Raw genomic sequence first — 14,316 nt, 5'->3', positions numbered from 1 at the left:
AGGAACAGCTACCCACAGTGCACCGCTCCTGAAATCGATGGTAGCTTTGGACCATGGACGCAAACAATCGATTTCAGGATCCCACTGTGGACACGCTAAACCGATTTTATTAGATCTGTTTTGTAATATCGGTTTAAGCTAATTCGAAATAATCGTGCAGTGTAGACGTACCCTCAGATTCAGATTGCAGGGTCTGTTTGCCTCTGCCTGTCCTCCTTGATGTGAGACTTGAAAACACTGAATGTGATTGTATCTGGCAAGTCAAGCCTCTAATCTTTCCTAATAATGTAGAATCTTCACATATAATATCAATGTTGCTACCTCTTGGTGTTTGAAACCAGTTAAAGAGCAATATATAATTATTTTAATGCACAGAGTTGTTCCTAAGTATCTGAAATAAGTTTTCAAGTATGATTACTTATTTTAAACTGCTGGTTGTTTAGTGGATTAACTACATTGTGAGGAAGGGTCTATAAATTGGGTTTATAAATTGGAACATATTTAAAGATACATGTGGAAGGTCTCTGAGGGTTGCATATTCAGATAAAACCAAATGTATTTAAGTTACTGCTGGACTAAGGCTCTGTTTATTGAAGATTCAGAGTAAATTATAGATATAAATCTAAACCCATTTTTGGTATGGAAATTAAGAATGCTGATACATCACAGTTTCCTTGGACTCTTCTTTTTTTCCTCTAGCTATCCAGAAAGAGACCAACTGCAAACAATTTATAGTGCATATTTAGAGCCTGTGCTTCACAAAAACCTAAAGAATCACTCTGTTTGGGGTTCCTTACCAAAAATACATCAGCTGGCAGGATCTATGGTTCAAGTATATGAGCAGGTACAGTGCTTTGATTTCTTCTTTGGGAAATGGAGATGAAAAATTGAGAAGCAGCCTTGTCTTTTACTCTCTGGCTTTAGACAGTAACAATAGATTATACAGTGTTTCACCATATTTAAAATCTAAATGCAAGTAACTTTTTTTATGTTGATCTCAGATTTAAAGTGAAGGGTACATGCATGTGGTTATGGATATGGTTATGGATATGGATATGGTCCAGTGGTTAGGGCACTAGTCTAGGATTTGTGAGACTTGTGTTCAATTCCCTGCTACATTACAGACTTCCTGTGTATGCTTGGACAAGTCACTTGGGCATGGCTACACTGGAGAGTTGCAGTGCTGGTGATGGGGTTACAGCACTGCAACTTACTCTGTGTCCACACTTGCAAGGCACAGCCAGCGCTGCAACTCCCTGGCTGCACACCTGATCTGCTTGGGGTGTAACGATTGCAGTGCCGTTGATGCAGTGCTGCTCATCAAGTGGGGCCACCAATAGTGCTTTTATTGGCCTCCAGGGTATTAAGAGGTATTCCAGAATTCCTGTCCACAACAAACCGGAAGAATGGCTGAACTTACGAGCTCCCCGGAGCTACTTATCTAAAAAACAAACACAGCTGCTCTTTGCTCCAGCGAGCGAGCGGAGGCAGGGAATTGCTTTGGAATGTTCACAGCTGTTTGCTTGAGGAGAGAGGGGAGGGGGGAGTCCGTGTTGAGCAGCTGCTTATGTGGTCTGAAGGCTATTTAGGAGTGCAAATTTGCATTTAGTGAATAAGAGAGGGGTGGGGGAAGGGTCAAACTTTTTAAATGATTGAAGGTAGGTGCTGTGTATCTTCCAGTCCTTAGAACTTGCAAGGCAGGGAGCTGAGAACAGTGTCAGCTCCAATAAATCCACTCTCTCTGTCTCTCCCACGCTCCCTGTCACACTCACCCACCCCTCCTGTTTTGAAAGCACGTTGGCCACTTGAACGCTGGGATAGCTGCCCACAATGCACCACTCCCAACAGCGCTGCAAATGCTGCAAATGTGGCCACACTGCAGCGCTGGTAGCTGTCAGTGTGGCCACACTGCAGCACTTTTCCTACACAGCTGTACGAAGACAGCTGTAACTCCCAGCGCTGTACAGCTGTAAGTGTAGCCATACCCTTAGGGACTCATGGAATTTAAGGCTAGAAGGGACCATTATGATCATCTGGTCTGACCTCCTGCACATTGCAAGCCACAGAACCTCATCAACCCACTCCTATAATAGACCTATAACCTCTGGCTGAGTTACTGAAGTCCTCAAATCATGATTTAAAGATTTCAAGTTCCAGAGAATCTATCATTTACACTAGTAAATGGTGGATTCAGCCTCTTTGTGCCTCCATACCACATCTGTAAAATGAAGCTAACTCTGCTTCACATGAAGATTGCAAGTTGCTCAGATACTATGATTTTGTAAGATGATGGGGGCCAAACTTAGACAGGACTAAGTATACCAAATAGTGTGCATATAAAACATGACATTTAGGCACACAAATACATTTTTAACTTCCCATTCAAAATTGTAGGGTCCCAGCCAAGCATGTAATCACTTTAAGCATTTAAGCATAGTCTCACTGAATTTAGTAGGAGTAATTATATGGACTGAGACCCAAGTGCTTAACACACATCTAGGTAGAATGATCACATCCTTAAAAGCAGATGGAGCCTGGGACAACCTCCAACTAGTCACATAATTCAGATCTTCAAAGAAATATGTGCAAGTGTCATTCTGGTAAGGCAAGGTTATTAGATGTTTGAAAATCTTGATTAAGGAAACTTAGCTTAGCCAAAAGTTTTCCAGTAGTGGAAGGCTGAATCTTTAAGATGATAAAAAGTTATGGTGGAGGTAGAGCCAAGTTAACAGAACGTAATAAGTAGGCCGTTTCTCACCATTCAGAGAATTATATTACCTATAAACCATTTCAGACCACAATTGACAGGTTTAATAGAACAAACACATAAAGAAACACTACCTGTGTATTGAATAGTAACAACATTTCTATCCTTTGAGATTCTACACATTTTGAACATCAATACCTTACATATAATAGTCTAAGGAGAATCAGATCAAAATATTTGTTATCCTTTTGGTAAACAGCTGCAGTCTCATGTCTTGCATGCTTTTCATATGGCTTATTCTTTATCTGTATATTTTATGAGTTATTAGTATAAATCTGTGTTGATAATTGTCTCATCCTCAAAAAGAGCTATGCAGTTACTCCATGAGTTAAAAATCAAGGTATGTTTTTAGATATAAATAAATAGTTAATACTTCCATTGTCAGTCAGCCAAATTATGATATGCATTTTTGTTATTTTTTTTATTCATTATACCTTACATTTATGTAGCATCTTCTGTCCAGAAATATACCTCGGCCCCACACAAATCATGTACCATACATAAGGAACACTATACAAATACAGTCATATTTAATACATGTGATTTGTCTGACCACAGATCCTTTGAAAGCATGTGTTATATACATATCAAATGTATTTGGGATATCCTCCTAACCTTGCAGAGGCCTTTCATCCTCTTGGTCTATGTGACGTTCCCCTGGTGTTATCTGGACTGGTGATCTTCTAGGTCACTCCAATCCTTGACTCAGAGAGGCAGGCAGCCTTACCCTGCTCTGCTGTGAGAACCCCCGGCTATTCACGCACAGCTTCTAGCATGTAAGCTGCTCCCAGCTATGGTATTGAGCACTTTTGGCCACCTGCTGCTTGAATTGTGCATCCGATTGACACGAGCTAATATCTCCAGTCCCAGACACAAACCTAGGAACCTCCGTCTTTCAGTGTCTGGTTATGCCCGCTGGACACTGCAAGCTTATATGAGTTCGTCAATTTAACAAAGAAATTGATATGTATCAGGCTTGTTTTCCCAAGGGGAGTCTCTGACAGCTTCAAACCAAATGTGCTGCTTCAGGTAGAATAAACAAACAAACTTATTAACTACAAAAGATGGATTTTAAGTGATTATAAGTCAAAACACAAGTCAGATTTGGTCAAATGAAATAAAAGCAAAACACATTCTAAGCTGATCTTAACACTTTCAGTGCCCTTACAAACTTAGATGCTTTTCACCACAGGCTGACTGGTTGCCCTTCAGCCAGACTTGCCCCTTTGATCAGTGCTTCAGTCACCTGGTGGTGATGTCTGTAGATGTAGGTAGAAGAGAGAGGAAGAACATGGCGAACGTCTCTCCCTTTTATCATGTTCTTTCTTCCCCTTTGGGCGGTTTACACCCCCCCCCCCACTTCAGCTCATTGAGGGTACTCTCCTCGTCCCAAACCGCCCAAAGGAAGGGGGGTGACTCACTCAAGAGTCCAACAGATCCTTTGTTGCTGCCTAGTGTCCTTTGTTCCTGTGAGGCTGGGCTGGGTTTGTCCCATACATGCCCTGATGGGGTGTGAACTGCCCTTCTGCTCCTGGAGAGTTTTGCCTGGGCTTGTTTTAAGCCACAGGGACACATTTTCAGCCTCATAACTATATACATGAAATTACAACCTATAACATTACTATAACAACAATGCTCAGTGCATCATGAGCCTTCTGAAGACACTGACATGACAAACTTTGCATTGGATACCACACAAACATATTATAAGGATGAACATGGGGGTGCAGGGTGTTCCCCTGAGGTAGAGAGTGTCAGAGTCTATCCAAGAATTTGGACAAAATTCTTCTCCTGGTGCCAAACTAGAAAAATCAACCCACTATAGATGTTTTAGACTGGAAGAGAGATTGTTCCCATGGAAGAAACAGGGAAGTAATTTTCCAACGTAACCTTTTTCTCAGAAATAATATAGAATAAATATTTTAGAAATGAGATATTTTGCTTTTTTGGTCTGAAAGCAAAATGTAAACAACCCAAGCTGTGTATTTTTCAGATGAATTAACAAAATATATGAACTTGTACAGTTGAAGTAAATCTACTTGGTGAAAGCACAGAAAAAATTTGAACTAAATTGTCAAGAAATCTTTGCAATTAAAATATAAACTGTGTTGTGAATAACTTATGTTTTCAGGTACGAGCAAAATTCACAGTTGATGATCATAGTCATTACCTCTTTACACCATACATTCTTACTCAGTGGGTTCTTGGCTTATTCAGATATGATTTAACAGGAGGTGAGTTACTCTGATTTGTTCTAAAAGAGAAAACATTTTTAGAATATTCAAATATTTTGTGATGTTTCTTGTTATTTATCTGTCCTGCAAACTCTCCATATCACAGAATATGAGGGTTGGAAGGGACCTCAGGAGGTCATCTAATCCAACCCCCTTCTCGAAGCTGGACCAATCCCCAGACAGATTTTTGTGCCCTAGATCCTTGAATGGCTCCCTCAAGTATTTCACTCACAACCCTGGGTTTAGCAGGCCAATGCTCAAACCACTGAGCTATCCCTCCCTCCTTGAATCCCCATTGAAACCTGGGAAGTTTGTAGGATTGGCCCTAATGTCAGTTGAAAAACAGAAGTTCCACTGCATAAAAAGTTATGTTATTGTTTTTAATTTTGAAAAATAGTGTGAGATTTTAAAATATAGGTAATAACTATCTTGAGTTGAAAGAAAATAAATAAGTCTAGGCTGTTCAGTCATTTTGATTATGAAATCTGTGGACTCCACTTTCTGCAATTGATCTGGTTTTTGATGAGGATGTCTCAGGGTATGTCTACATTTCAAAGTAAGCCCAGGGTAAGTGGAACTCGAGTTAGCACACCTCAGGTTTCTTAACATAGGGCTTGAGCGTTTACACTTATTTGTAACCCCAGCTTAGGAATTTTTGAATGTTGGGTCCCAACTGTGGGTGCCAACATTTACACTGCATTATGTGGGCCCAAGTTCAACCACCCATATCCCAGACTTCCTAGTGCCCTCCCAAAATGTGGCAGCTCTAGCCCTTTGTTTATGGTGCAGTGTGGAAAAACTTGACTGTCCACCAAACTTGACTGTCCAGAGGACAAAGAAAGCCGGCCCATGGAATTGTGTAGTACTTGAACCTGAGCCTGAGTTCGAATCTTGGTCTTACATTGAGGTGTAGGCATACCCACAATGGCTGGCCACAAATGACTTTAGTTGTATCAGTTGCTTAAAGTGTGTGGATGTGGGGGGTATAGCAGCATTGGCACTACTGAGGGACATTCTTACACTGCTTAACAAAGGAAGGGTGTGACCAATCCTTCTCATGATGTTGAAGTGCTTTCTAATGACCACTTATTCTCAAACTTTTCCTTTTCCTCAAACTTTTCCTTTTCCTGATAAACTGAATGGAATTAAGTTTTAGGTACTCTTGGAAACTGACAGCTTAGGCTGGTTTCCAGTCTGATTTTTATCCTTCCTTTGGAATTGATATTTTACTGGGTCATGAATAATCTTATAATAATCCTATTGTATTTGTTTTGTGCTAATAATTGTGAACTTTTATGGGATCATTTACAGACGTGTGTTTTTTACATTGTCTTCCTGAAAAGTGTCAGTTAGGTTTTAAATTGGCATTAGTGGAGATGTAGTTGATGGCTAAATCTGAGACATGCCTTGGTCGCATTGAACTGATAAGCATCTGTACTCACAGTCTACTAATTGGGTTGGAGCCTCAGGGGCATGTAAATCAGCATAGCTCCACTTAGGTCAATGAAGGTACACTTATTTACACCAAGTGGGGATTTCTCCCTGTTTAAGGGTTCCACTATTATATCTGAAGCTGGTGGATGACTGTGCTTTTTCTGTGATGAGGAGTGTGGTGAGTAATTTGCTCCACCTGAAACTCATCTCATCTTGTCCCTTCTCCACTTGTAAGGAGCATGTTAAAACTTTATTTTTCCCAAAGATAACCACTATCTGTTCTTGGATTTATTTTTTGCCTTGGCTTTGGACTTATTTTTTGTAACTTCAGAAAGGGGAACTACAAAAAAATGAGGAAGCTAGTTAAACAGAAATTAAAAGGTTTGGTTACAAAAGTGAAGTGCATGCAAGCTGCATGGAAACTTTTTAAAAACACCATAATAGAGACTCAAATTAAATGTATACCCCAAATTAAAAAACATAGTAAGAGGACCAAAATGTGCCACCATGGCTAAACAGCAAAGTAGAAGTAGTGGTTAGAGGCAAAAAGGCATCCTTTAAAAATTGGACGTTAAACCCTATCGAGGAAAATAAGGAGGAGCATAAATGGTAGCAAGTCAAGTGTAAATGTATAATTAGGCAGGCCAAAAAAGAATTTTAAGAGCAACTAGCCAAAGACTCAAAAACGAGGCCAAAAAAAAAAATCCTTTAAAGTGCATCAGAAGCAGGAAGCTTGCCAAACAGCCAGTGGATCACTGGATGATTGAGGTGCTAAAAGAGTACTCAAGGAAGATAAGGCTTTGCAGAGATGCTAAATGAATTCTTATGCATTGCTGTTCACTGCAGAGAATGTGAGGGAGATACCCACACCTGAGCCATTCTTTTTCCTCAGACAAATCTGAGGAACTGGCCCAGCTTGAGTGGTCAGTAGAGGAAATTTTGAAACAAACTGATAAATTAAACAGTTATAAGTCACCAGGACCAGATGGTATTCACCCAAGAGATCTGAAGGAGTTCAAATATGAAATTGCAGAACTACTACTGTGGTATGTAATCTCTCTTTTAAATCCACTTCTGTACCAGCTGACTAGAGAATAGCTAATTTGACACCAGTTTTTAAAAAGGCTCCAGAAGTGATCCAGATGATTACAGGCTGGTAAGCCTAACTTCAGTACAGTACCAGACAAATTGGTTGAAACTGTAGTAAAGAACAGAATTCTCTGACACACGATGAACACAATTTGTTGGGAAAGGCTCAACACGGCTTTTCTAAAGGGAAATCATGCCTCAACAGTCTATTAGAATTCTTTCCAAAAAGCATGTGACAAAAGTGATCCAGTGAATATAGTGTACTTGACTTTCAGAAAGCCTTTGACAAGGTCCTTCACCAAATGCTCTTAAGCAAAGTAAGGAGTCATGGGATAAGAGGGAAAGTCTTCTCACGGCTCACTAACTGGTAAAAAGACAGGAAACAAAGGAAAGGAATAAATGGTCATTTTTCAGAATGGCGAGAGGTAAATAGGCTTCTATACTGAGACCAGTGCTGTTCAACATTTTCATAAATGATCTAGAAAAAGGGGTAAATATTGAGTTGGTGAAATTTGCAGATGGTAGAAAATTACTCAAGATAGTTGAGTCCAAAGCGGACTGTGAAGAGTTAAAAAGGTATGTCACTAGCCTGGGTGACTGGGCAACACAATGGCAGATAAAATTCAATGCTGATAAATGCAAAGTAATGCACATTGGAAAATATAATCCCGACTATATATACAAAATGATGCTCTAAATTAGCTGTTACTACTCAATGAAAAGATCTTGGAGTCGTGCATAGTTCTCTGAAAACATGCGCTCAGTGTGACAAAGAACCAACAGTGTTAGGAACCATTAGGAAAGGGATAGAGAATAAGACAGAAAATATCATCATGCCACTATGTAAATCCATGTTACACCCACACTTTGAATACTTCGTGCAGTTCTGGTCATCCCATCTCAAAAAAGATATATTAGAATGGGAAAAAGTACAGAAAAGGACAACAAAAATGATTAAGGGTATGGAACAGCTTTCATATGGGAGAGATTAAAAAGACTGGTACTTTTTGTCTTAGAAAACAGATGACTAAGAGGGAATATGATTGAGGTTTGTAAAATCATGAATGGTGTAGAGAAAGTGAATGAGGAAGTGTTATATACTCCTTTGCATAACACAAAAACCAGGGAACACCCAATGAAATTAATAGGCAGCAGGTTTAAAGCAAACAAAAGGAAATGCTTTTTCACACAATACACTGCCAACTTGTGGAACTTGTTGCCAGGGGATATTGTGAAGGCCAAAAGAATAATGGGATTCAAAAAAATAATTATATAAGTTCCTGGAGGATAGGTCCATCAATGGCTATTAGCTAAGATGGTTGGGGAGGCAACCCCATGCTCTGGGTGTCCTTAACCTCTGATTACCAGAAGCTGGAAGTGGACGATGGGATGGATCACTTGATGATTGCCTCTTCTGTTTATTCCCTCTGAAGCACCAGGTATTGGCCACTGCTGGAAGGCAAGATACTGGGCTAGGTGATCCATTAGTCTGATCCAGTATAGCCATTCTTATGTTCTTGTGTTCTTTATTACTAGTTACTTTCTGTTCCCCCTTTAAAATTGGATCTCCAGGTTTTTTTTATAGGATTCTATTTTAAAAGGGTAGTATTATATTATTTTTATTACAATATATTTGTTTTTATTCTGTGTTCAGCACCTTGAGCATACTAAACAATTATTAAACAATAGTGTACTTTGCAGAAAACTTGTTTTTAAAATATTTATTTCTCTATGTGCTTGTAATTTGTCCTTGTTTGTACCCATAAGATTTAAAAAAATATTTTATAATGCTTGTTTTTTCTTTTATTTCTTCCCTCTTGATGTGTTTATGCTGATATGTAATCTTATTTACTCTTTTTCAATTTGACTGTATTTTGAAATGCAAAAATATCTATCTATCTATCTGCTTTGTTGGGTCATCAACAGATACACACACATTTATATATACTTTGCAGGGTCATCAACACACACACTAGATTACGTTTTGGAAATTGTTGCTTATGAAGCCCGTCGCCTCTTCCGTGACAAGATTGTTGGTGCTAAAGAACTCCTCATATTTGATAATATTTTAATGAAAGTGTTTCAAGGAGACTGGGGCTCAGATATCCTGGAGAATATGGCAGGTAAAACATATAAAATGTATTACATGAGATTTGTTGTAATATTTGGTAATATGCTTTATCACTTGAGAATGTAGACTCCTATTACATTTATGGTTATATTTTCACAGATAGCTTCTATGTAACATGGGGAGCTCATCATGAGGCAGGAACATTCAGAGCACCAGAGCAGGCATTACCACCTCATGGAAAGCCACTTGGCAAATTAAATTCAGAAGACCTAAAAGATGTTATCAAAAAGGTGTGTCAAGAATAAGGAATAAAAACAAAAGAAATAACTTTCAAAAGTCTATAGTTATATTTGTACCTTGTTTAAAGTAACCAGAACTATGTTGCCAGAGATTTTTCTTTTTGGTTAGAATAATAGAATGTAATTTGTATTCTAAAAGGGAGATACAGTTATTTTAGTAACAGAAGTTGGCATGCTTTTAAGCAAGAAAGGACAAATCCAGAACGTGTGGAGGAAGGGACACTGTGCTGGCTCTAAATTGGTCTAACTGATTTTGAGGATAGTCAGGCGATAGTGGAAGGAATCATGGCAGGGTTCCACACCTACTGGAGTAGTAGGCTCTGGAGATGGGAAACGCATGGAAATCAACTCCCCACAACTTCAAGTAGTCCTCAGTAGCTCTTTGTCCCTTGCTCTGCCCATGTAGGGCCCATGAAGGATAGTGGGTAGGGACAAGGTTTGGTGGCCTGAGAACTCTGTGAGTTTCTTTGTCAGGTGTGTAGTGCTCCATGATTGTACAGCAATGAATCATAGAATCATAGAATATCAGGGTTGGAGGAGACCTCAGGAGGTCATCTAGTCCAACCCCCTGCTCAAAGCAGGACCAATTCCCAACTAAATCATCCTAGCCAGGACATTGTCAAGCCTGACCCTAAAAATATCTAAGGAAGGAGATTCCACCATCTCCCTAGGTAACCCATTCCAGTGTTTCACCACTGTCCAAGTGAAAAAGTTTTTCCTAATACACGAAACAACTAAACCTCCCCACTGCAACTTGAGACCTTACTCCTTGTTCTGTCATCGGGTACCACTGAGAAACAATCTAGATCCATCCTCTTTGGAACCCCCTTTCAGGTAGTTGAAAGTAAGCTATCAATATCTCCCCTCATTCTCTTTCTGTAGACTAAACAATCCCGGTTCCCTCTCTCATAAGTCATGTGCTCCAGCCCCCTAACATTTTTGTGCCCCCGCTGGACTTTCTAATTTTCCACAACCTTCTTGTAGTGTGGGGCCCAAAACTGACAGTACTCCAGAGGAGGCCTCACCAATGTCGAATGAGGGGAATGATCACATCCCTCGATCTGCTGCAGTGCCCCGGCTTATACAGCCCAAAATGCCATTAGTCTTCATTGGGAACAATGCCAACAATGCCAACAATGCTGATTTCAAAGCTGTGGCCAGCTCAGTACTGTGAAGTATATAGGGCAAGAATTTAGTTCTAACCTGCGGTCAGATTGGGCTGGGTAGCTGACCACTCTAGCTGATATAATTTATAGAGCTAAGGCTTTCTAAGTTATACCAGTGGGCAATTTGGTCACTGGTCAGAGCCAAGGATCAGATGAGGGAGATAAGGGAGAAAATCTGGGTCAAGTTCTGTTTAATATCTCATCAATGATTTAGATCAGGGTCGGCAACCTCTGGCATATGGCTTGCAGGGTGCTTACCCTGCGGGAAGCGGTGTGGCGACGAGAGAATGTGCTGGCTGCGGCTTCCTGCTGCCCCCATTGGTCTGGGACGGTGAACCACAGCCAGTTGAAGCCGCGATTGGCCAAAGCTGCCGACACGGCAGGTAAACATACTGGTCTGCTTGCCAGGGTGCTTACCCTGGCGAGCCGCGTGCAAGAGGTCTGACTCCTGATTTAGATAATGGCCTAGAGAGTACAACTTATAAAGTTTGCAGATGATACCAAGCTAGGAGGGTGCAAGTGCTTTGAGGATAGGATTAAAATCAAAATGATCTGGACAAACTGGAGAAATTGTCTGAAGTAAATAGTAGGACATAACATAAGAACAATACAAAGTACTCCATTTAGGAAGGAACAATCAGTTGTACACATACAAAATGGGAAATGACTGCCTAGGAAGGAGTACTGTGGAAAGGGATCTGGGGGTCATAGGGACCACAAGCTAAATATGAGTCACAGTGTAATGCTGTTGCAAAAAAACCAAACAACATTCTGGATGTATTAGAAGGAGTGTTGTAAGCAAGACGTGAGAAGTAATTCTTCTGCTCTACTCTGCGCAGATTAGGCCTCAGCTGGAGTATTGTGCCCAGTCTGGGTGCCAAAATTCAGGAAGGATGTGGACAAATTGGAGACTGTCTAGAGAAGAGCAACAAAAATGATAAAGGTCTTGAAAACATGATCTATGAGGAAGATTGAAAAAATTGGGTTTGTTTAGTGTTGAAAAGAGAAGACTGAGGGGGACAAGATAACAGTTTCAAGTCCTTAAAAGGTTGTTACGAGGAGGAGAGAGAAAAATTGTTTTTCTTAACTTCTAAGGATAGAAACAAGAAGCAATGGGCTTAAATTGCAGCAAGTGAGTTTAGGATGGACATTAGTGAAACTCCCTAACTCTCACGATGGTTAAGCGCTGGAATAAATTGTTGAGGAGGTTATGGAATCTCCATCATTGGAATTTTAGAGCAGTGTTAAAGTGTCACGCCACTCTGAACTCAGGGTACAGATGTGGGGACCTGCATGAATACCCTACTATTTACCAGCTTAGATCTAGTAGCTGCCCACACCAAATGGTTAAAACAAATGTTATGGGAGACTATGGAAACTCTTCTTCCCCCCAAATATCCCTAACGTTCTTACTGCATTCTCCTTCTCGCTTGCAGGATTGAGATAGATTCTTAGCCTCACCCGCCAATGTTAAACAATTTATGGAGGATTCTTTTTGATTTATTTCTGTGTTCCCCCAAATATTTTCCTCTGTTATTTCTTTGCAGGTTCGACGTATTCACTCCAATCTGTGCCAGAGCCAAAAAACCCGGTCTAAAAGCAAGGAAAAAACTAAATTGCACGGTCATTGGAAAGAGAGATGTTCGTAATTAAAGAAAAGGTGAAAGGAAAACCTCTGTGAATTACATGCAACGCTCTAACATGACAAAGATTACAGAGTCCAAACACCCGGCGCAAACTCTGAAAATTATACACAAGAAACTCAATTCGATTCTCCTCTAGCAACAAAGTGAGCAGCAAATAAACATAAATCTAATCATTCAGCGGAGTACTGCGAGTCACTGCTTTAGTTCATGAAGGACTTGACTAGATGATCTCTCAGGTCCCGCATATCAGTCTATGTATTCTAGATGACCTTAACAAGGTGGACTGGAGCACAGTTTGGCGAGACCTGTCACTACGGTGGCCTAATTAGTGTACTTTAAAATTCATCCAATTGTGTTGTTTGATTAATAGTTCATGTTTTATTCTCTATTTTGCAATATTTTTTAACAGTTCTAAAGTATTATTATGCCTAGGGTCTATATGTATAGCAAGCGCTCTTCCAGGCACGCTGTTTTTTTTTCTTGCCAGGGTAAGCACCCTGGCGCGGCTGGGCCAGTTTTTGCCTTTACTTGCCGTGTCGCAGGTTGGATCGATCTACGCCTCAACTCGCTGCGGTCACATGTTCCCAGCAAGCCAATGACGGGCGTGTCAGGAAGCGGGCGCGGGCCGGTGGATCATGGTGGCCGCGCTTCCCGCAGCCCGCATGGCCTGGGACAGCAGCAAACCGCGCCAGTCGGGACCGTGCAATTGGCTGAACATGCCGACACGTGCCAGGTAAACAAAACTGGCCCAGCCCTGCCGAGGGTGCTTACCCATCGGACTGGGCCAGAGGTTGCCGACTCCCTGACTCCAGAGCATAACATATTTGGTTGTCTACCCTGAACCTTCGGTTTAGTGACTTCTTTACTGGACTCTGAAAAGTCTATCCATGCTGGAACAGGACAGCAAGGTAAACGAATTTAGTCTACTAGATTAAAGAGTTCAAGATTGTAAGAACATCAGTGTCATCTCTTAAGTTTTTCTCATTGTTTTTCTTAACTTTGTAAAATGTTTGGAACATTATCTCACTCTATCTAGTTACACTTAGCATTATCATTAACACAATATTAATCTATCTCATTTTTATGTAGGGTATTATTTCATTATGGACAGAGATAACAGGCACGATAGAGACTTTTACTTTGCTCACAAGAAGTCCTGATATATGTGTTTCGAGATAGACCAGAGTGCTGAGTTTTCCTGGGAGGATCATTCTTTTTAGAGGACGTAGTTGGTGTCTGCTCGTCCTGGCGGACGTACCTCTTTAGTTAGTCACATACATGGATCTATTCTGATTACTCCCAAGATTTCCAAGAGGTTATGAACTGAAGCTAGTTCAAATGTTCAGTTGATGCAAAGGTTTTATGCGTTTTTAATGTTTGTGGAAAAAAATTGAATAGTTATGGGAACTTTTGAAAGACACAAAATAAAATGTTTTCCTGCAGGTCAGACTTTCGAAGATCAGAACCCCATTTAGGAACTTAATGAGAGTTAGCCAATTTTTCAAAAGAGCACTCAGCATCAGTGAGCTCCTGTTGTTCTCAGGGAGAAGCAGGCATGAGTGCTCAGATTTTTCGAAAATCTAGCCCAGCTGTGGGTGCCGATCATGTTA

The 14,316-nt window shown here is 40.5% G+C and overlaps 1 protein-coding gene across 1 annotated transcript in view; it reads left to right on the top strand.

Moving 5' to 3' along the window:
* The window catches only part of DYNC2H1 (dynein cytoplasmic 2 heavy chain 1), a 423,384-nt gene that overhangs the window by 70,732 nt on the left and 338,336 nt on the right, over positions 1-14,316 (top strand). Inside the window, 4 exon segments of the mRNA XM_075066411.1 lie at positions 700-844; positions 4,899-5,001; positions 9,480-9,647; positions 9,755-9,885. Of these exon segments, the coding sequence (XP_074922512.1) occupies positions 700-844; positions 4,899-5,001; positions 9,480-9,647; positions 9,755-9,885 (547 nt within the window).

This window comes from Chelonoidis abingdonii, chromosome 1 (assembly GCF_003597395.2).
Source record: "Chelonoidis abingdonii isolate Lonesome George chromosome 1, CheloAbing_2.0, whole genome shotgun sequence".
NCBI lineage: Eukaryota > Metazoa > Chordata > Testudines > Testudinidae > Chelonoidis > Chelonoidis abingdonii.
Note: the sequence above shows the minus strand (reverse complement) of the source record. Positions and strands in the feature narration are given on the sequence as shown.